This window comes from Eublepharis macularius, chromosome 9, assembly GCF_028583425.1.
Source record: "Eublepharis macularius isolate TG4126 chromosome 9, MPM_Emac_v1.0, whole genome shotgun sequence".
NCBI classification, from domain to species: domain Eukaryota; kingdom Metazoa; phylum Chordata; class Lepidosauria; order Squamata; family Eublepharidae; genus Eublepharis; species Eublepharis macularius.
In genome coordinates, this window is record NC_072798.1 from 81,441,580 (window position 1) to 81,464,363 (window position 22,784).

General features: G+C 41.1%; 1 protein-coding gene across 1 annotated transcript in view; it reads right to left on the reverse strand.

Moving 5' to 3' along the window:
• The window catches only part of CADPS2 (calcium dependent secretion activator 2), a 474,548-nt gene that overhangs the window by 206,971 nt on the left and 244,793 nt on the right, over window positions 1-22,784 (reverse strand). The window contains exon 9 of the mRNA XM_054988125.1: window positions 70-136. Coding sequence (XP_054844100.1) covers window positions 70-136 — 67 coding nt within the window. The remainder of the gene's footprint in view (window positions 1-69; window positions 137-22,784) is intronic.

The window sequence follows — 22,784 nt, forward strand, 5'->3', positions numbered from 1 at the left end:
ATTGCTGTGTATAACCTACTTAATCTGGACAGCAGTTTTTTGAGAAATATGGCAATAAACACTACTAACCTGTACAAGAACAAAGTAACGCTTTTTCCACCTTTTCCATACCTTCTGTCCAAGAGCATACAAATATCTGTCAAGGACAAAGGCAAATAAATTCTTTGTTAAAAAGGTTACACTAACATGTCTTTAATTAATTCTATGACCTATTCAGGAAGACTCAGGAATATGATAGGAATTTGGTCAAAATGGAACTCCATTTCTATATCTTTGAGGCTTTAACCTTCCTGCATGCCAAGTCTTGAAAGAATGAAAGAATGAATTATTTTCAGAAAAGGAAAGTGCGTTTACTGTTCCTCCCTCCACTCATTCTTACATGGCTTAAAGGAATTACATTTGCATGCATGTGCAATTCTACGCACGGATTTAGAGTGCAACGTTTACCACAGTATAAATGAGAGGACCATGGACTAGATAAAACATAATAAAATATCCAGTACATTTATCTGAAGCTGCTTTGTGAATCCTTTGATCAAAAATCAGAACAGAAATACCGTATTACAAACCAACCAACACTGACTACCTTATTTTTTTCGCATGGGCCATACAGTTTCCTACTTTTGTTAATCAAGACAGAAGCTATGCTGATGTTTAATTTCTTTTTTAAAATGAGAGGGCTAATCCTACCTAGTAGACACCCATCAGTCCTGGAAACCCTATCCCTTAATTACTTAGTGCTGAAGACCTCAACCCACAAGCACTTTTGGAATTTTAGAATGGATATGAACAGAGATGGGCACGAACAGCAATACGAATTTTTAAAAGCCACGAACAGCCCAATCAGCTGTTTGTGAACAAGCTGTTCGTGAGGCCCCAGGTGGTCGTTGCAAGCCTCGTTCGTTGCTGTTCATTGCTGTTCATCACGCCAGACAATCTGGCACCTGCAATCAATTCCCTTGGCGACCGGAGGCAGGGACTGCCTGAACTCTGAACTCCTCCTGTTGCCCTGGAAACCCCAATCTAAGCCCAATTTAGCTTGATAGGCAGGTCTTCCTTTCAAGTGTGGAGCTCCAAATTTGTTACAAGGAAGTAAAGAGCAGAGGGAGGGGGGCTCCCAGCTCTGGTTTTGCAGACAGTGAGGAAGAGACAGTTGCTGTTGGCATTTTGAGAGAGTGTCAGGGAGAGTGCATTGGAGCTTGAATTTTCTTTGTGTGTGGTGGGATAGGGATCTACCCCTTCAAGTTCCAGGGCTGCTGCCAGGCTCTGAGCCAAGCTATTATTTATTACTGGTACCTTTCCTGCTGCCTGCTCAGGTAAGGTTTCTGGGAGTGGTGCGGTAGAGAACTACCCCTTCAGGTTCCAGGGCTGCTGCCAGGCTCCGGGGCCAAGCTATTATTTATTATTGGTACAATTCCTGCTGTCTACTCAGGTAGGGTTTCTGAGAGTGGTGTGGTAGGTATCTTGATGGCTGGAGGAGATCCTGCTGGCCCCCACGAACAACGAACATGTTCATGAACAGGTCATGTTCATCAATGTTCGTTGTTCATTGTTCATGGATGGCAACGAACAATGAACACCATGTTCTTTTTTTCTGTTCGTGCCCATGTCTAGTTATGAATGAAACAAAAAATGGGTCCAATCACAAAATACTGAGAGGCTCTACCAAAAATCAAGAGGTTCCAAGCCAAGCATCATCTTATAAATAGCCGTTTTCAAATGGTGCACTCTAAAGATACAAAAGGTGATGCCTCCTGTGCTCTTCATCCTCCAATGAAGTGGAGGAAATCCAGGAAGCATCTGCAGAGAAGAGATGTTTTGGGGAAGAAGTAAATGGGTGCAGGAATCAGAAAGGCTTCCGCAAGGGTGGATTGATTGCCTTAGTATTTTGGAATACATTGTGGCTGCTCTATGAAGAAAGAAAGCTTTTTAGAACATACTTAGATGAGCTTTTCTTTATTACTATCTTCTTCAGTACATCCTAGAACTTAATCTTTGTACAAGAAACAAGTACAAGTTAAACTCTGGGTGGAATACAACCTCTTTTCATAGTGCTATTGGTGTTTACGCTTCCTCAGTACCTTCTTTTGTTTCACCATCTGTTAGGCAAGTATGAAAAAAATATATACTACAATATACTTCAGAAGAAACCAAAGTTCAAGACCACCACACAGCAGGGCTTTTTTTCAGCAGGAAAGTGGTGGAACAGACTTCCGGCACCTCTTGAAAATGATCACATGGGTGGTGGCCCCGCCCCCTGATCTCCAGACAGAGGGGAGTTTAGATTGCCCTCGGTGCCAGTGGCGCAGAGGGCAATCTAAACTCCCCTCTGTCTGGAGATCAGGGGGAGGGGCCACCAGCCATATGACCATTTTCACCAAGAGCAATTTAAACTTTTAAAAACTCCCCCCTTGTTCCAGCTGACCTAAAGTGACATCATTGTGCGGTCTTGAGTTCCACCACTGAGTTCCACCACCTCTTTTCCCAGAAAAAAAGCCCAGTTAAGAAGCAATACAAAATGGCTGCTTAGTTTACATTGTACAACCTGGATTACAGGCATGGTTTCAGATCCTTGGCAGGTAGCTCAAATACCATTTCCAAGAAAATGTAATGAGGAACAGTGGGCCAGTGGCTGATGCTGAGGCAAAATCTAAGGCTTGTCAGAACTGGACACTGCTGTCCCTGCCTGCTCTCGTCACTTCTCTTCTCCTCTAGCACATGGAATTTACCAGTTCTATTGAACTGCAGTGCGTCATGATGCCTGCATGTAAGGGCCTTTGCAAATTGGAGAAGGTTGTGGAAGGAAAACTCCACCTTGTTGAACTGCCTGCATTCAAATGGAATGGCAAAAATGAGCTTGATCAAGCTGCTAGTGGGAAGTGGTAAGGTTGACAGTTTCGGGAGGGGAAATACCTGGAGATTTTTGTAGTGTTGCCTAGGGAAGATAGGGTTTGGGGAGAGACTAGAGCTCAACAGTTTATAATGTCATAGAGTTCATCCTCCAAAGCAGCCATTTTCTCATGGGGAACTGATCTCTGTTGTATAGAAATCAGTTGTAATTCCACACCTCCAGCCCCATCTGGAGGGTGGTAACTAGACATGGGCACAAACAAAAAAAAAATTAATGAATCAGCAGTTTGTGGTTTGGTGCCAACGACAATCCCTAAGTCGCAAACCTCAACGAACATTTTCCGTTGCAAAAACGGTTCATGGTTTGTGGGCACCAGAATGGCCCCCATTGCACTTACAGAGCCCATATTCACAGGGAGTGTGTAGCAGGTTCTCCTCCAGCGAGCAGCCAAGTTTGGTCAAGATTGCAATAGGGATCTTGGAGTTATACCCTCTCCAATCCGAGGCCCCCAGGAAACTTCCACTCGATACAATTAGAGCCACCAGTTGACGTTGGCCCAGTGTACAAGGGGTTGGCCGTCAGAACTGCCTATCAGGGTTTGCAGGGATGAGATTGGAGTGCCCATGGCTACAGAACACCCCCCTTCCCCCTCCCTCCCCCAGGTGTCTTCTCCCATGTAACCAATTGTAACCAATTTGCAGCTCCATGGTTGGAAGGAAGACCTCCTGATCAAGGTAAGCTGGGCTTCCATTTGGGTCTCCAGGGCGACAGAAGGAGCGCAGACAGAGTTCAGGCATTTCCCTGGTTCCGTTTCCAGGAGAATTGATTGATTGCGCCTGACTGTCTGGCTGCCTGAACCGTGGCCAAACACACCGAACCAGGCTTCTTCTGAACGCTGGTTCGTTGGCCGTGGACAATCACGGGTTGCAATCGCCAATTTCGTGGGTTTTTGAAGTTCGTAATGCGGTTCGTGCCCATCTCTAGTGGCAACCTTAGGGAGTGGGTAGAAAGAATTGACATATATAAGCATAGCAAACAAGCTGTGCTCATGACCAGTGCTAAAAAAACCCCTTCTGTTTATTTAGAATTTGCTGCGATGCCTGAAGACAGGCAGTATTTTAACCCCCATCTTTTAATTAAGCAGTCTACCGCAGAACCACTGCACCTCCCTATCTAACTCTAATACCATCTTTAAACTATTGATGCAGAGAGAAATGCAGTCAATAATTTGCCACATAACAACAATCTTAAATACTATTGCTACAGAATCACTGCACTATATTCTCTCTCCTACCTCTAGAAAGTGTTATTTAAATAAGGCATTAAGTACCAGCTTGCTTAGGACAGGAGTTGCCTAAACCTTAAAATATGCTGTTTTTACCAAGATTAAGTAACATAAAGCTGGAATTTAACAGGCAAGTAAAGCACTTGGTTTGATATATTGCTATAAACAAAGAGCAATAAAATATTAATCCCTCCTTCATTGCTGCCCCTGGTGAAAAGAGTTCCTGATTATTCAATGACATCTCCATACAAAGGATACAGATTTTAAGAATGGAGAAATAAAATCTGAGGGTCTAGCAATATGAAAATCTTGTCCTAAACTGTACTGTACTCTCGCAAAGTTGATCTAATTCCCAATCTGAAGGCTAGGAATACTGAACAGCAAAGAATTGTTTAGCTTTGAAGGGGTTTTCTTTGATAACTTCCTTGAAAGATTTTAAACAAGATTGATATAGAAACATACATGCAACCTTAGATGTGCAGATCAGCGGTGTGTTTAATGAGTAGTTTTCAAACTGCGCTCCATAGAACCCAGGGGGTCCTCAGAAACTTAGCAGGAATTCCTTAATAAGATCAGCATTGGTGTAGAAATTTCCCTCAAACACAACTTAAATTCTTAGTACGGTATGTTCACAGCACTGTGCTGAAGACAAGTGTGTTCTAGGTTACAAAGTTTACTGAAAGCAGAGGGGGAAAGTGACAACACCCAACAGGCCTTCCCTGGGTTCTCCAAAAACTGAGTGCATGCTCTAGAACCTGCCATAACGGTATCCTGTAGCATGAAAGTCTGTGGTGGATGTGCAAGGGTCAAGGTCGATTTTTTTAAAGTCAGGAAGTTGGGGGAAAACTCTGATCTAAATTCTCCAGTTAAGCATGAAGTTCACTCTGGCTAATCTTGGCTCAGCCACTGTCCTTCAGCCTAACTTTTCAGAGTTGTTGCAAAGATAAAACAGCAGAGGAATGAACCACATATGTCACCCTGAGCAGCTTGGCAGAAGGGCTGAAGAAATATTTTAACAAACATACATTGCGTGTTATAGAATCTGGAAGGCAGATGTTGATCTGCAACAGAAGAGCAAGATTTGAGTCCAGTAGCACCTTAAAGACCAACAAGATTTCCAGGGCTTTTGAGAGTCACTCTCCCTTTGTCAGATACAAGCTTCTTTTGTTGCTTGTACCTGACAAAGGGAGCTTGACTCTCAAAAGCTTATATCCTGGAAATCTTCTTGCTACTGGGCTCTGATCTTGATCTCCTGTTGCATAGTATACTTTCATCTACACTGGCTGGGGTTTTTTTTTGGGGGGGGGGGGAGAAAACTCCCTTCCATCCTCTTTTTTTAAACCACAGCAGGGGCGGGGGGTAGAGTGATCTCAGCATTTCACAGACATTTATTTAAAAGTATTTCCTGGGAGAAAGATGGCAGAAATTTTTAAAGATACCAATTTAATTTACAATTCTGTCAAACAAATGCATTTCTAAGATTTCTCCCCCTCAATGTGCTGCAGTTCTAACAGAGAAAACTACCATTGTCCACTGCAATAATCAACATGTTAATATGACCCATTAAAAATATTTCTCTTTTCTTCCCAAGGTATGTCTCTATGCATTACAAAGAGGAGAAAAAAACATATTGTATGGTAGTTCCAATTATCTGGCTGTGCATCAAATATGGAAAGAGAGGACAAAAGTTTATGTGCATTTAGACCATGCTGTGAGAGTTCATGGTTCTACATCTTGAGAGGTGGGGGGGGGGGAGACTCTGTCCTAATGAATAGCAGAGCATGCAGCATAATTGTCTATGAAAGACTTGAACAATTCACTGATGGAAGGAGAGATGAGGCTTATTACTTATACACAGATCATCTACCCTCCCCAGTTCGTCCCCCTTTTTTATTTAAAGGAATGAAACAATCTGCACCTGAAATACAAATCCTCTACTTTTACATGGATTTTTAAAAAAAAGTTAGCACAATGAAGGGAAAATCATAGAAAAGTGTGTGTGTGTGGTGGTGGTGGGGATCAATATATACAGCAGTTTAGTCTAGCAAAGGTCCCCCCTTTTTTCCTTAAAAAAAAAAAGAAAAGAAAGAAAGAAAGAAGCCTCCAGTCAAGGTTGAAAGAGCAATTAATGCAGTCTCAAAATCTGGGCCATTCTGATAGAGTTCGGTTAACATGTGGCAGAAGTAATCATCCACTTGTGAAAATGATTTTCAGTTCATTCTCAAACACCTTTCAGACACTCATGATCCCATTTAACTGACAACAATACAGGCTATCTGTGGGCATCATTGCATTCAATGTGAGAACCAATAGGGACCAAATGCCCACAAGGCACTTTCAGTCATTGCGGCATGTTCTGCGTTGCCTAGCATAAAAGGAATCCTTTCCTTGGGCTGCATTCCTTCTTTTATTTAACACCCACCCTAGATTAAGCCATTCTCCCCCTCCGCCCCCCACCTTCAGTAGAGGATACAAGAGACAACAGACTCAAGACGACAATGTGGGCTGGGTCATCGGAAGCCTTGCAGTAAACATTCCCAGATTGATTTTCGTACTTTTCAGTGCTCTTGAGAAAGAGGACTAAACACATCTCGCAACAAATGGGTGGGAAAAAGGAAAAACACACAACCAAACAGCTGTCGTAGTTATGGCAGCTAAGGACAAAGATATCTTGAGGAGTGTCAAGTAAGCCAAGTGACAATGGAGGAGAACCTGTATTTACCTTTGGTGAGCAAAACAGTGAATAAGAAAACTGGCAATAAAACCAAAGCTATTTCTTGGAGCATTTTTCATTTCATGCATATGCTTTCACAGAGGTATAATACAGGCTCATGGGCTCAGTTTTCATACACTATGTGGGACGCTGGAATTTCTAATTGTTTGTATCACAATGCTTCCTGATATGAAGGAAGACATATCATATGATCTAATTGGGATATTTTAAACCAATACAAACGTTTATTTGGCAAGACATTCTTGGAAATAGTTGTTGCCATTCTAGTAATTTCTACCAGCACAAAAAGGCATCTCTGCATCAAATATGGAACATCAAAATACTGATGTTGTCAATATATTCAGGGCATTATTTATTTAGAAATAAATTATGTTGTCTCTCTGGAAAGCCATTCCAAGGCAGCTTACAAAAAACCCTTATAAAATATTGAAAGCTGTTGTTAAACCATCCATATCCCAGGTAGGTCTTAGAAACAATAGGCTGTTCGACCAGAAAAAGATAGCAGCATAACTGAAAAGTTATTGCTGTTCAATATTCATTTTAAAAGGGCATTTAATTGCAGCAGCTATATATTTACATACATCTAATGTTATATTAAAATCCAGATCCACTAACAGAGTCATTAAATGAGAGTTAGAACAGTGAACAGGCTTCTTATTCTGATGAGAATCCAAAGAATTTCTTCTCATAGTTTGCTAAACCTATCATTAAAAACCAAGTTAAACCATAAAAAACATAAATCAATGAGCAGCATAGTCTGAAAATAGTTAAATCTATTTTAAAAGCATATTTCAAAAAATGATATTAAAAAGTTCAACCTCTAGTTCAGGGGTGGGGAACATCCGGCCCATGGGCCGTATCATTTGGACTGGCCCGTGGAGAGAGATGAGCGGTGGAGCTGCAGGTGAATGGCAGCGCTGCGGGCGAATGCAGCAGGTGGATCCCCCGCTCCCACCATTCCCCCTGCTCCCACTTACCCACTTGGTGGGGGGTGTGCTCCATGGGGTGCCCCCTCCCCGGGGGCCACACTCCCGCACCACGAGAGCAGGTGGCAGCGGTGGCGAAAGCAGGCTGCTCTTGCTGCCGCTGCCGCCTGCTGTTGCCAGTGCCGCCTTCTGCTGCTGCTGCCAAAGGCAACCTGCAGCACTGGCGAAAGCGGTGGCGGTGGCAGTGGGGGTGCTGGCAACAGAGCTGCTGCTGCCGCCGCCACTGTCTCAAGCGGGCCGCAGTGGTGGTGGCAGGGAGAAAGGGGACACAAGCGCCCTTTCTCCCGCACGTGTGATATCGTTCCTGGAAGTGATGTCATCATGCATGCTGTGTGATGATGTCATTTCAGGGAGCGCCATCACGCACACGGGAGAAAGGGCGCTCCTCGTGTGGGACAGAACATAAACTTGGCCCTCGGAGGAAAAAAGGTTCCCCACCCCTGCCTTAGTTAAATACCTGGATAAACAGAAATATTTAGGCCTGATGCCTAAAAGGGAGGAGCATAGGCACTAGTGGATCCTCAAGGAGAAGGGCATTCCACTGGCAAGGTGCCACTACTGAAAAAGCCCTGTCTTTGGTTGCCACTTGCCTCATCTCTGAAGATGGAGGCCAATAGAGCAGGGCTTGTGAGGTAGGTCCTAACAGGTGGGCTGAATAGTATGGGAGGTGGCAAACCTTCAAGTACCTTGGCCCCAAGTAATTTAGGGCTTTAAAAGGTAAGAATCAGCACTCTGAATTGCACTTGAAAACAAATGGTCAGCCAAATTTGCTCTACTAATATCCACATTTGGGCATAAAAATTGTTCAGCACGCTGTACATCTACAATCCAGCTCATAGCAGCCTGAAACACATTTCTGGAAATGTTTGGGCAACAGAGACTGGCAGGCAAGATGTGAATCTCAAAAGGTTCTAGAAAAAAATTACCTGCAGAAACGCTCCAAAATTAGCATCATGCCTAGTAGGCATTGAACATATCTTTAGTCAAGACCAGTTATCAAACAATTCAAATTCAAACAATATATTAGACAATTAAAACACTGAGATGATGTAAAATACATTATAAGAAAAAAGGAAACCAACAGGCTAGACCTCCAAAAATTTTCTTGTTATTAGGACCACTTCCCTTCCTTTGTTGATAACATAAATTATGTCATTCATTTCTTGTGTAAAACAATGCCCTGAGGGACTTCAAAATCAGGGGAAGTGGGTATAAAAGACCTGTCTTCTATATGCATTCACTATTACAAGAATGCAACGTCTATTCATATATAATCAACAGGATATATCAGCCCTGTTTTTTATTATTGACCAAATACATAGTAAGGATCACATTTACTTACTCTTAAAAATTCAATTACCAATCAAGATTACTGGAAGGGAATGGGGTTGAACACAACTAACTTGCCTATTTCTTAAACGATTTAAAAAAAAATCTGTATACCTACATATACACACACTTATTTTCAAATACTTGCTAGTTAGTTTTAGTGGTTTTTTTTAACACTTGCAAAGGAGAAATTTAGGAAAACTTCAAAGTTGCAGCTGATCTTGATCTTAACAGAAGATAACGTTATCATTCCAGAGCAGAGAGAGAGAGAGAGAGAGAGAGAGAGAGAGAGAGAGGCTGACTACTACTTTGAAAAAACAACTTTGTTTAACGCTCCAGTATTTGAGCAACTTATTATAGATGTTTATTTCAATGTAAAATTCAATTAATTATCTACCATCTATATAATCTGTTCAAAACACATATAATAGGGGAAGGGTGGAAGGATAGGACAAAACAAACATATCTGAAGTGGTTCCTTTTAAAAGAGGAAAGATCTCTAAACCCTCATCTAACCCTTTAGGAACAAGTCTATTGAACTTAAAAATCCATTGTGCCTCTTCATTCAGGAACAGACTGCTATTCTGACTACTCATTTTCTCCAATGCTCCAAAAGACAAGATGAGTGCACTTGGGATTTCATTCTAAAAATGCTCACCCAGTAGTTCCACAAGCATTTCTTTTTAAAAAGACTAATTTTAGTTCATTACCAACTAAAGACAGTTTTATCTTATGGTTTTATGGTACCTGGTTTTATGATATGCTAAAATTTAAATTTTAAATATTTTTAAATATTTTAAATTGTTTAAATATTTTAAGGCAATGTAAGGCAATGTAATCTATTATGTTACTGAGGTATCTTTTAATCTGTATTCTCTAGTTTATCTCTGTAATACTGATCATTCCTGTAATTCTTTTGCTGGTCTAGGACCGTAATAATAAATTTGAATTTGACTAATTTTAGTTCTCCTTATAGTAAGCTTTTTGCAGGGACACATGATAGCACAGATACCATTAGCAGGACTGCATCTTGTCAAATATCTGAGAACATGCATTTTTTCATCTAGAGATGTATGGAGCCCCAGAAGAAGTTCAGACAAGCCCGGAGGCAGGGCAAGGAAGAAGTGATGTTGCTACTGTACTGCAAATAGCCACTATTCAAGTTTATCTGAATGACCCTTTCTAAGGAATGACCTGCATAAGGTTCCTTGAATCTTTCATTGTATGACCTCTAACAAGCTCATCAATCTTTAACACAAACATAACACGATGCTTTGCTACACTGAGAGCGGGACCACAAGTGACGCCTGACACAGGTTGGACACTGGTCAGATTCCGTCAAGTTTTGATGGGAAATGTAGGCATCCTGGTCTTGCAGCTTGGCTCTCCGACTGCTGTCCAATGGACTTTTCAACTGTCACTTGTCCAACATTCCGCCAAGCTGCCTACATTTCCCATCAAAACTTGAGGGAAGCTGGCAAGTGTCCAACCTGTGTCAGGCGTCACTTGTGGTCCCGCTCTGAGATTACGAATTCCTGGAAGTGAACATTAATGCAGTAGTCCCTGGTGTGTGTGTGTGTGGGGGGGGGTTTAATGGTGACCCACAAATCCAAAATAACATGGTTACGGTGATCCACTTTTTAAAAAAGAACATGAATAAATTGCTAGAACTGCAGAAGCCTGGAACCTGCTTTCACAGGCTGAGGTTGTTTAAGGGGGTATGAGAGTTGCATGTGCTGCACCTCAGCACAGAGAGGTTCGTTCTGCATTGCTGCTCCTTCTGTTTGTTTTTGAATAAGGGCATTTTGGGGTGAGCTGCAGAGTTTATTGAGCCTGATACTGCTGAGGGGTGGGGGACAGTTTTGAGTCTCTTCCCACAGATTTAGAGGGACGGAGGCAGAAATATCTCAGTGGGAAGTAGGATGGAAGACTCGTTTTCAGCCTCTCCAGGGACTGACTGGGGGAATTTACCTGTCAGTAAGCTGAAAAGCAGGAGGCAGGACAGTCGAAGTGGGTCTCCCCCCCCCCGACCTCAGCCACCTCTAGGAGACCCTCCTGCCATCCTTCCCCTCTTTGTCTCTGCCCAAATGCTAGCTCTGGCAGCTCTTCCTGACCAAATAGCAATAAGCCACTTCTCACAGTTCATGATGCCTTCAAACCTGTCAATCGCTTCCGCCCTGTTATCTCCTGCCGGTAGAGGAGACTTGCTGTCCATAAACATGGCTCAGCGGTCAATAGTCAGATTTAATGGGGGGTGGGTAGACAGAAGCTTGCACTCCACAAGCTAAAATGCAATCCAGAGATAAACACTACTTTGCTTTTATCATGATCACATGCTGAATGACGCTATTTCTTCAGGGAAACATCTTTGTGCTTTATGATAGCAGGTGCAACTTCTGTCCTTTGGGCTGTTTCCTGGTAGAGGAAGTAGGTTTCTCTTGGAAAGCAAAGATATAAGCTACCCAGCAATGCATTGGATTATACAGACAAGATAAACATTAGTTAGGAAGATGCTAGGTACAGCTCTGGTATATTTTATTATAGACTAGCAACCAAGCCCGTTGTGCAAATAAATACAATGGGTGCTAGAAAACGGATTCAGCGGGCCCCTTCTCAAGTGGCAAGTGGCTTACCAGGCCATGCCTCTTGGACAGGCCCTACTGTCCCGCTGTGAGATCTTGTGAGGGCCGCGCCACCCTGCAGCAGGACCTTGTGAGGGTTGTGCTGCCCCGCTGCCACACCGGGCCTCCCTGCTGCCTATGTGGCAACTGTGGGACCTTGCCACTGCACCAGGCTTTCCCACCATGGCGGCTTCCTTGGGACCTCCAAGGTAAGCTGAGGTGCTGATGAGCCAGTTTGGTGTAGTGGTTAAGAGCACGGGACTCTAATCTGGAGAACCGGTTTTTTTTTAATAAAATTTTATTGGTGAGTGGAAAAACAAAAGAAAAATTTTCCAAATTTAACACATATAATCCCATTTTCCCCCTTACTCTGCCCCCCACCCTTTTCCTCCCCCCTCCCTATTGACTTCCAACAGCTTTCCAACCCTTAACCCTTCTTATTACTTAAATCTATTTCATTTATATTTTCCTACCAACTTTGAATCATAATATCTCTTACTCTAAGCACATTCTTATTCTTTTACATAAACTCTATCAAACATACTATCAATATAGTATATCTCATATCAATATAACATAACAATATAGTATAATATATAGCAGGGATCGCACTATCTCTTACTTTAAACTTATTCTATTTCTTTTCTTTTAAGCATATAATCCATCAAATACACTATCAATATAGTATATATTATAGTAATATATTATATATATATTGTATGCTATGCCACCAATGTAGCACAGCACACAACACCATATAGCATAACCACATAATATGTTATAATGTAAAGTCTGATCCACTAACCCTTTATTTTGTTATATATCATATATAGTATATCTCATTGAGATATCTATTTACCCCTTCTCATTATCTCATATATTCAATGTAAAATTCCCTTAAATATTATATTAGCTTAGATTATAATTACATTCCCCCTAAATGGTAAGATCCCTTCTCTCTTCTCATTGCAACATTGTTTTTTAAAAAATTTTCAAACTGCCACAGTTCTCCTTTTACATCCCACTTTTTTTCCAAAAATTGTTTCAATTTCCCCCAATCAACAATATATTGTCCTAGGTCAAGATCTTTAAGTTTCCTTGTCATTTTATCCATTTCTGCCATGTACAGCAATTTATAAATCCAGTCTTCTACAGTTGGTATTTCTTGTGTCTTCCATTTCTGTGCATACAAAAGTCTAGCCGCTGCAGTCATGTAAAATAACAATGTTCTATACTGCGTTGGAACTGCCTCCATTCCCAAGTTCAGTAGCAACAATTCTGGGTTCTTGTTTATTTGTATTTGTAAAATCTCATTTATTGCTTCAATTATTTCTCCCCAGTATTGTTTAGCTACTTCACATGTCCACCACATATGATAAAATGATCCTTCATGCTTTTTACATTTCCAGCATTTGTCTGACATATTAGTATTTCCTAGCGCAATTTTCTTTGGTGTTAAATACCATCTGTAAATCATTTTGTACACATTCTCTTTAATGTTCGTACAAGTTGAAATCTTCACTATATTTTTCCATAGGTACTCCCATGCCTCCATTGTTATTTCTTTATGAAAGTTTATTGCCCACTTCACCATCTGGACTTTTACTGTTTCGTCCACCGTAAACCATTTTAAAAGTAATTTGTAAATCTTGGATATTTCTTTCTTGCCTTCTTGTAGTATCACTTCCTCTAACTCCGAATTTTCCAATCTTATTCCTCCTCTCTGGCAGTCCGCATTATAAAGGTCTCTGATCTGTCTGTACTGGAACCATCCATAACAAGGAGACAATTCTTCTTCTGTCTTTATTCTCAGCTTTGAATGTTGTATTTGTGTAATCTCCTTGTAGGTTAGACATTGCTGTTCGTTATCGACAGTTCTCGGATCTATTACTTCATACGGAACCACCCATGAAGGAATTCCATCTTCCATATACAACATGTATTTCTTCCAGACCGTGAAGAGGCTTCTCCGAATATAGTGATGCAAAAACATAGAGTCCGCTTTTACTTTGTCATACCACATGTATGCATGCCATCCAAATATTTTTTATGTCCCTCCATGTCCCTCCGGTTTTTTAACATTATCCGGTCTTTCAACCATACAAGACATACTGCCTCATGATACAGTCTTATGTTGGGCAGTTGCAAGCCACCTCTTTCCTTCGCATCTTGTAAAACCTTCATTTTCACTCGTGGTTTCTTGCCTGCCCACACAAAATCTGAGATTTTCCTTTGCCATTTATCAAATTGTTTGGAGTCTTGGATAATTGGTATAGTTTGCAACAAGAACATCACACGTGGTAAGACGTTCATTTTTACTGCTGCAATTCTTCCCAGCCATGATAAATTCAGTTTGTTCCATTTTATTAAGTCTCTCTCTATTTGTATCCACAGTTTCTCATAATTATTTTTGAACAAATCTATATTTTTCACAGTCAATGCCAAGATATTTTACTTTATTAGTCACCTCACAGTCTGTTATCTCTGTTAGCTCTTGCTGCTTCTGTTTTATTTTCTCTATTACCTTTGGCATATTTTCAATTGGATCCTCTACTATTAACATTATGTCATCCGCAAAAGCTCTGACCTTGTAAGAAAACTCTTTTATTTTCACACCTCGGATTGTGTCTTCTTCACTTATTTGAATCATCAATATTTCCAAAATCAAAATAAACAACAATGGAGACAGCGGGCATCCCTGTCTAGTTCCTTTGCTGATTTTCAATTTTTTTGTCGAATCCTCATTCACTATGATTGCTGCACTCTGGTCTCTATAAATTTCCTTAACCGCTTGTATGAACTTTTCTCCCATTTGCAGCTTTTCCATGGTAGCAAACATAAAATCCCAGTTCAGATTGTCAAATGCTTTTTCCGCGTTAATCTGGAGAACCGGGTTTGATTCCCTACTCCTCCACTTGAAGCCAGCTTTGTGATCTTGGGTCAGTCACAGCTTCTAGGAGCTCTCTCAGCCCCACCAACCTCACAGGGTGATCGTTGTTGTGGGGATAATGATAACATATTTTGTAAACCGCTCTGAGTGGGTGTAAAGTCATCCTGAAGGGCGGTATATAAATTGAATGTTATATGTTATATCCTCATGGAGAGGCCTGCGAGTGTATCTGCGCCAGGATAAAAAGTGAGTCGTCAGCAAAACAGCTTGCCTTTCATATATTAGCGATTATTATTCCAGCTTGAATATTTTAGGAGTCTGTTCCTATTTTCACAAAACCAACCACACCATTAATTTCGTGCAACATGGTTTAAGTATGACCTATGCCAATATAATATTCTTTGATTTCAAAAGCGGACATTTCCCTACAAACTAGAAATATTCCTGATGTTCTTAGCAGTCAATCCCCAAGCATTGGAATCAGTTTGGCTTCAGTTCTTCTGCACATCTGCCTTCCCTTTACGTTTTTACAGTTTGAGAGTTGGTTTATTTTGTTCTGCACATGCCTTAAATAATCATGATTTTCAAGTGAGGGTGCTGTTGTCATCAGTGGTATTATCAGTGATGCAACAGCATCACCCCTTTATAATGTTATCTTGATAAAAGGGCTGAATTAAAAAAAAAACCAAAATGAACACATGAGGAAGCCACTGTATGGGGAAGTCTAAAAGTGGAGTAGTTCCACTACCCCTACCTAAGTCACCTCCTGCATCATGGTCTGAACCAGAGAACCCCATCGGGGCTCACCCAGAGGTAGGAGGTAGAGGCTGGCACTGGGGGGAAGCAGACCTCTATTGGAACACAGCCCAGAACCATAGCAGCTATGTGCTTTTCAAACTATTGCTTTTATTGGGGCCAGAAATGGCCATGCCCCCTTCCCTGCCATTTTTTAAAATTGTCATTTTAAATGTTACATTGACCTATCATTGTAACAACTCATGCAACAGATTCTCTGAATCCTCAGCTTTCATTTTAAAAACAAAGTAAGTCACTAGCCACTTCCTTTGTGAGAGATATAAGAGAAAAGGCATATCTCCAGAATGAATTGGGCTAAAGACTAACTTTTAAAAAAAAACGAAAGCTGGAAATTCAAAGAATCTGCTGCATGTATTGTTTCAACCATAGGTCAATATAACATTATGAGGATGATTTTTTAAAAAATAGAACAGAAAACCAGGAGAGGTAAAAGGAAGATGGGGGGACGAGCAGTTTAACCATGACGAACATCCAGTCACTGAAGAGTGGGTTGAAGGTGGGTGAGGATGGGTGGAACAAACAAAGCCAAAAGAAACATTATGCATGAGGGGAAAAAATCAACTAAAAATTGGCTTACAGAAAAAGATTGTGGTAAAAGTGGTCTTAAAATAACCAGAAAAAAAATCCTGAAGTGAAAACTAAAAGCAAAAAAAAAATGCGTACTGAAATCAAGAGATAAATCAAAGCAGTATGGGGCCAGAAACAACCAAGGGGTGGTGGGGAAAGAAAATTCCCGAGAGTGAGTGTCAGGTTTTTGGCTCCTATATATCAGAACAGTCTCTATAGATTTCTAGAATCCTGGGTAGAGGAACCTCTCATTAGGGATCCCTTGAATCTTTTCCACTCAAATGCTAAGGGATCACAGCCATCTGATGAAGAGAACTTGATTCTCGAAAGCTTATGCTACAATAAAATAAAATTGGTTAGTCTTAAAGGTGCTACTGGACTCTTTTTGATTTTGCTACTACAGACTAACACGGCTAACTCCTCTGGATCTATGAGCCTGAAATTTGGTCCTTCTTGTCTGGAATTGATCAAATTTTGGCGCCTTCTTGCTCATCTGGCACTCGTTGCTAATAAGTGAAATGACTAAAGTACTTAGTGACTGTGATAAAACAATTTAGAACTTTCCCTTAATGTGTGCACCATTTATTCAGAACGTTCCTGTAATTATTTTTGTAATCATTCATAATCAGATTTTCACAAAACCTACAAAAGAAATTAATTTAACAAAAAATATTTTAAAACATTGCCAAAGCTTGAAACTAATCAACTAAACAAAATTTCAAGTCAACAATCTCATTAATTGTTTAATGGCAACACTACACTGGCATTAGAAATTCATTACCACACCCCAGCAAGAGAGATACAACCTCATCTTCATAGGCACATGACACAAAATAGAAAGAACGGTATTTTCTGGACCATGGAAGAAGCCTGAATTTTTATTAATCCCTTTTACATTCAAGTTCTAGAGTCAGAAACCAATATAGACCACTTGACACCCCCTCAAAAGGAGCTTGAAAAGTACCGTTAGAGCCACTCCTTACTCTGGATGTCCAAGCTTAAGGAGGAACTCTTGTGATCTGTCCTGGCTGAACTAAAACAGCTTTGCTACAGTTATCATTGCTCTAGCAACATCCGTATTAGACTACTGTAATGTGCTGAATGTGGGTCTGCCCTTGAAGACTGCAAGGAAAACTTAAACTGGTTCTGAATACGGCAGAAAAATCACTGACTTGCACAGCCATTTGGAATATTTCTCATCAGTGTTAAAAGCTCTCTACAGGCTCCCAGCTCATTCATAGCTATGATTTAAAGCATATGGCTTTGGGTCTACAAGCTTGGGTCTACAAGCCTGCCCAATCTATCTGGCTTGTTCTTGGACTAGAGAATTTTAGCTACACTTTAACGCCTGATTCATTGTATGCAAAACACATGCCTGTGATAGCACAGAGTGGCTTGCATCAACGTAATCGGAATTTAGATCAGAATCTAATTCCACTAGCCAGACTTCAAACTGCATTCATTCCACTATAAACGGTTAGTAGTACATATTTAGTAACAGAGGGTTACACTCATGTAAAGAGTTTCCTGATAGTCAAAGGCCTGTAAGATGTCATATTACTCCACTTCATGCAAAGCTTTGCACTGTGACTGGAAATTGGTCCTATGTCTTTTGAACTGGCATAGAGTTCACTGCATTGATGTCTCAATGATTATTTCATGGCTGCAGCAACGAATAGGATCAGAAAGATTTCAAAAGGATGTTTTTCCAACACCAAGAAAGCCATATTTTGTAATCCCATTTTGAATCCTTTACTTTACGGTTCATTATTTACTGTATATTATTACTCTCGATTCCTCATTCCTCTGCACATAGGTGACTGAAATGTTTTAAAGAATAAATTTTAATTTGCTACTGTTTTAGAAAGAGCATAGGTCCTTGTTAGGCAAAATGTAAGCATGCAGTCTTATGAAGCAAAGTGAAGCCGTAGCTGAGTCTCTCTCTGAACTGGAAGGTGCGTCCGATGGACAGAATTTGCCCCTGTAGTTTTAATAGGACTGATTCATATCCACACCTTGTTCCATTTTTTAAAGAATATCAGAGACTACTATATTAAGCCACTCATTACTGATCAATCACCCCTCTGCACCTAAAAAACACAGTTTTATTTGTTTAGAGATAATGATGACCCTAAGATTATTTGGGCAGTAGCAAAATTTGTTCCAGTCTTTTTATCGCTTGCATCCAAAAAATGATGAAAAGGAACATTTTGCTGGTCAAGATTTATTAATCAATGAGCTTCTAAGGAAAGAAAAGGAAAGAAAGAACAAGTTACAAATGCTACAAGTAAACAATAACTGTGGAAATGAGTAAGAATGAATGAAGAAGGATACGATGGTTATTGTGGGTTTTCCGGGCTGTAGACAATACATCGAAGAAGGATACGTTTCCACATTCTGTCTCCAATCATCCCTTAGGTTTGTGAGAGAAGATGAAAACTGAAATTGTTGTGCCAGTACTTTATATTGCAAAGAATTGTATGTAGTAAGTGAAACAATACTTAAATATGTATTTAGTGCTGTCCTGAGTGTTGACAAATGCTTGCAACAACTGGTAAGGGAAGACAGTATCATGTATCCAAATATAAATCTGCCTGATCATAATTCATTAAATTCAATTGGTGACCAGATGCACATTATTTCAGCTGTGAGCTTGTCTTAGAACTGCATTCACACTGTTTTGGTCAGATAGCTCAGATACACCTATTCTTTAGTACTGACTTTGATAGACAAAAGGTCTGACTTAGCATAAGGCAGGTTCGTCTGTTCCTATTTGCGGCTGAAAAGCATTGACGGATTGGCAATTTTTTTAAGGCCAAAAGTTCACTGAATAAACTTACGGAACTTGAAAAATAATTTTAAAAGGTGGACTGTTCATATGAAGCAAAAAAAGCAGCTCTCCATTCAGATAAAAATATAGATATAGCCAAGGCTTTTTTTCTGGGAAAAGAGGTGGTGGAACTCAGTGGGTTGCCCTCGGAGAAAATGGTCACATGGCTGGTGGCCCCGCCCCCTGATCTCCAGACAGAGGGGAGTTTAGATTGCCCTCTGCGACACTGGCACGGAGGGCAATTTAAACTCCCCTCTGTCTGGAGATGAAAAAAGCACGTCGCCAGGTTTTGAAAATCTAGTTTGGCAAAGCAGTCCAGTCCTAGCTGCTGATAGCTGCTTTTGAAATTTGCATACCTGCTGGGAAGTGTCTGTCATATCCAGGGCTTTTTTTCTGGGAAAAGAGGTGGTGGAACTCAGTGGGTTGCCCTTGGAGAAAATGGTCACATGACCGGTGGCCCTGCCCCCTGATCTCCAGACAGAGGGGAGTTTAGATTGCCCACCATGCTGCTTGGTGGCATGGAGGGCAATCAAACTCCCCTGTGTCTGGAGATCAGGGGGCGAGGCCACCAGCCATGTGACCATTTTCGATTGGTTCCGGAACTCCGTTCCACTGCGTTCCAGCTGAAAAAAAGCCCTGGATATAGCTCTCCATTCAGATAAAAGTATAGATATAGCATCTAAGGTAGGAAAACCACTGTGCGGTCTGGGAAAGGTGGGGCGGGGGGGGGGGAGAAGTTCAGCTTGTAGAAAGTACAGCAGAAAAAGCACCGGTTCTTATTTGTAAACATACCTACATGCATGCTCATGTTATGAGTGCTCTGTATTAAGAATTACACATGCTTATTGCTTTCTAAAGCCAAATTTCCTGCAAAACTTTACACAGGGTCTCCTTCTATGTGGTCCAAATGAAATCATCTTAATAACTGGGTCAATCCAGTTTGATACTCTAGCATTGCTGAGAAGCAAGTCTGTTATTATAAGCATTTCTATTCTCTGCTCAAAAAATTAGGGCTCTGTTTAAATCCACACAGAGACACCCAAAGGGGTTGTACAGTAATCTTATGATTGTACTTGGAGCACTATTAGGAGGCACTTCAATGGCAGCTTACACTGGTATAATCCAATTCAAGTCAATGAGACTACACTACTATTAAGTGGGCCTTGGATGGCCTTCTTAGAAACTCTCAGGGGCTGTTTGTCAGGCTATTGAGTCAACAAACTCCCAACTGATATTATATACATACATACTCATGCACACCCACAGACCTTTCATTGCAGTTCATGTACTTCACATAATGCAACAGCAGAACAGATCCTAAACCTTACCTGAAGTAGATGAATTTCGCCACAAATAATTTCAAGAAACCGTTTGTAGCTTCTCTTGCAGGAAGAATATATGGCAAACATGATGGATGATCACTAGAGCTTTGAATCTTCCTAAAATCGTCCAGTCTAATTTCTGCTAAACTAGAATCCAAGCATGTATTTCCACCATAATTCCTTGGCTTTTATTTGAATTCAAAGGATGTACTTTTGTACACAAGGAAGCATGCCTTGTATTTAGTCTATAACAGAAGCAAGGTATCTGTAGTGAATAAGGAAGACAACAAGGCTTGCAAAACGGTAAACAAGGCAACAAGCTGGCAATGCCCATTTCCATACAAAGGTAAAAGACCAAAGAACCAGTGTTGCACTTACCTGTAACTGTTTTTCACTGAGGTCTTCTGTGCAGGCACACATGGGACTGCACATGCGCAGGCCTGCCTATTTCAGAGGTATTAAAGCTAAACTTCCACCAGGGGGTGCTCCTGCCTCCCACTGCATCTGTGGAGCTGTTTGCTGCCGAAACAGCCCCTTGGGAGGTGGAGCCCCCCTGCTACCCCCTGTCCTCTTTCTCCACTGTACTCTCCAGGTAAGTAAGAAGAGCCTTAGCAGTGTGGGATGTGAATTTAATGGGCTGCAATATTTTCCTGTGCCTTTACTATTTTCATGTGACTTTACTGTATTCTTATGTGTCTTTATCATATTTTTGCTGTGCAAAGTAGAGAGTGAACACTGGGATAAAGTACTCAGGCATAGGGGCTATGTCACATGTGGGATGTCAGCTATAATGAATGTATCTGAATGCCTGTAATTTGCAGTTTGACAGAAGGCTGCCCACACATATGCAGACTGGGCTGGCTTACTGAATAGTAAAATACACATATATCATCATGCAGTGTGCTATACTTATAGGTTAGTAAGAGAAACCCCTTTCTGAGGTAATCATGCTAAAAGTAGCTGTAGTGGTGAGCAGAGAGAAACCAGCTTCAAGAAGAACCAAAGAAAGTTACTTTGAGGGGCAAGAGAACATTAGCTGAACTCTGATCTGAAGCAAGGCAGAGAAGGAATTATAATTGGGATGCAGGAAAGGGGGTAATGAGGAGGGCTGATCATAAACAACTCAGTAGAATAAAAGGTCTTAAGGTCCTCCCACGACATTCAGGCATCAGAGATGGGGTGCTCAAGTAGCTTCAAACGTATCTCAAAGATGGGAGAGATCGCTCCGCAACAGCATGTGACTACACACAAAGGAAAGATTGTTTGTTTAATGATTACGAAGTACAGAACATTGCAAACATGACAGTCAAGGTGCCCTTGGTAAGCGATACACTTTTCAGGAGAAAGGAACTGATAATAACTGTATGAATAGGAAAGTAACAAGGAAGGAGATGTTCTTTAAAATGATAAACAATATTTCTGAAGTGATAAGCAATGTGCACATTGTAATGACGTTCAGAATTGTTCTGCCAATGTGAGACTGCCAGGTCATTGGGGTGGTCACTTGTATGGACCAATGGGGTCCCCAATACTGCAATTAACCCAAAGGTATAAAACTCTATGCAATTGTATCACAGCTGTGAAGAACTGATCAGTTCAAGGGACTTTCCATCCTGGTAACTATATTATTCTTCCTTGCTTATAAGCAATAAAGGCCTGTATTTATCTCTCTCATTGGACTTCAATGTGTTCTCTTTTGCTAAATTGGACTAAGAGTATAAGGTACTAAATTTTGTACAACAGCGGGAAAGGAGGGAGGGTATGTGTGCCTGTACAGAAGACCTCAATGAACAACAGTTACAGGTAAGTGCAACACTGTTTTTCATCTTCAGTTTCCTGTGCAGTCCCACATGGGAGTTTAACAAGCTATTTACCTGAGTGGTGGAGCTTCCTTGCCTTCACTGGAAGATCGACTGGAGCATTGCTGTACCCACTGCTGCTTCCTTTCTATCGAGGATATCCAACGCGTAATGCTTAATGAAGGTGTCAGCCAACGACTGCGTCTCTGCCCTGCAGATGTCTTGGACTGGTATCCCTCTGGACAGGGTCGCCCCTGATCTTTGTGGTCTGATCGAGTGCGCATGTATCTCTAAAGGGCAAGGTAGGTTAACAGTCTTGTAACAGTGTCATATTGCCTGAACCACTCATCAAGCTATGGACTGAGCACTTGCCTTCTTCCCCTTTATAAAGGCCAGCATAACAGGTGAAAAGCAGAGTCCACCTTAAATGGTCTGGTACAATCCACATAAAATAGGATTGCCCTCCTGACGTCCAAAGTTTGTAAGGCTTTTTCTGCCTTATCAGACTGAGTACGAAAAATGGTAGGTAAAACTATTTCCTGTGACGTGGAATTTTGAGACAATTTATGTAAAAAAATCTACTTTTGTCTTCAGTACCACCTCTTCCGGGTGAATCTTTAGGAACGGAGGTTCAACACTTAATGCTGCTAACTCACTGATCCTCCTTGTCAATGTAACAGCCACCAACAGGGCAACTTTCATAGACAATGTTCTGAGATAGCACGTTGCTAAGGGTTCAAAGGGCTTTGCAATT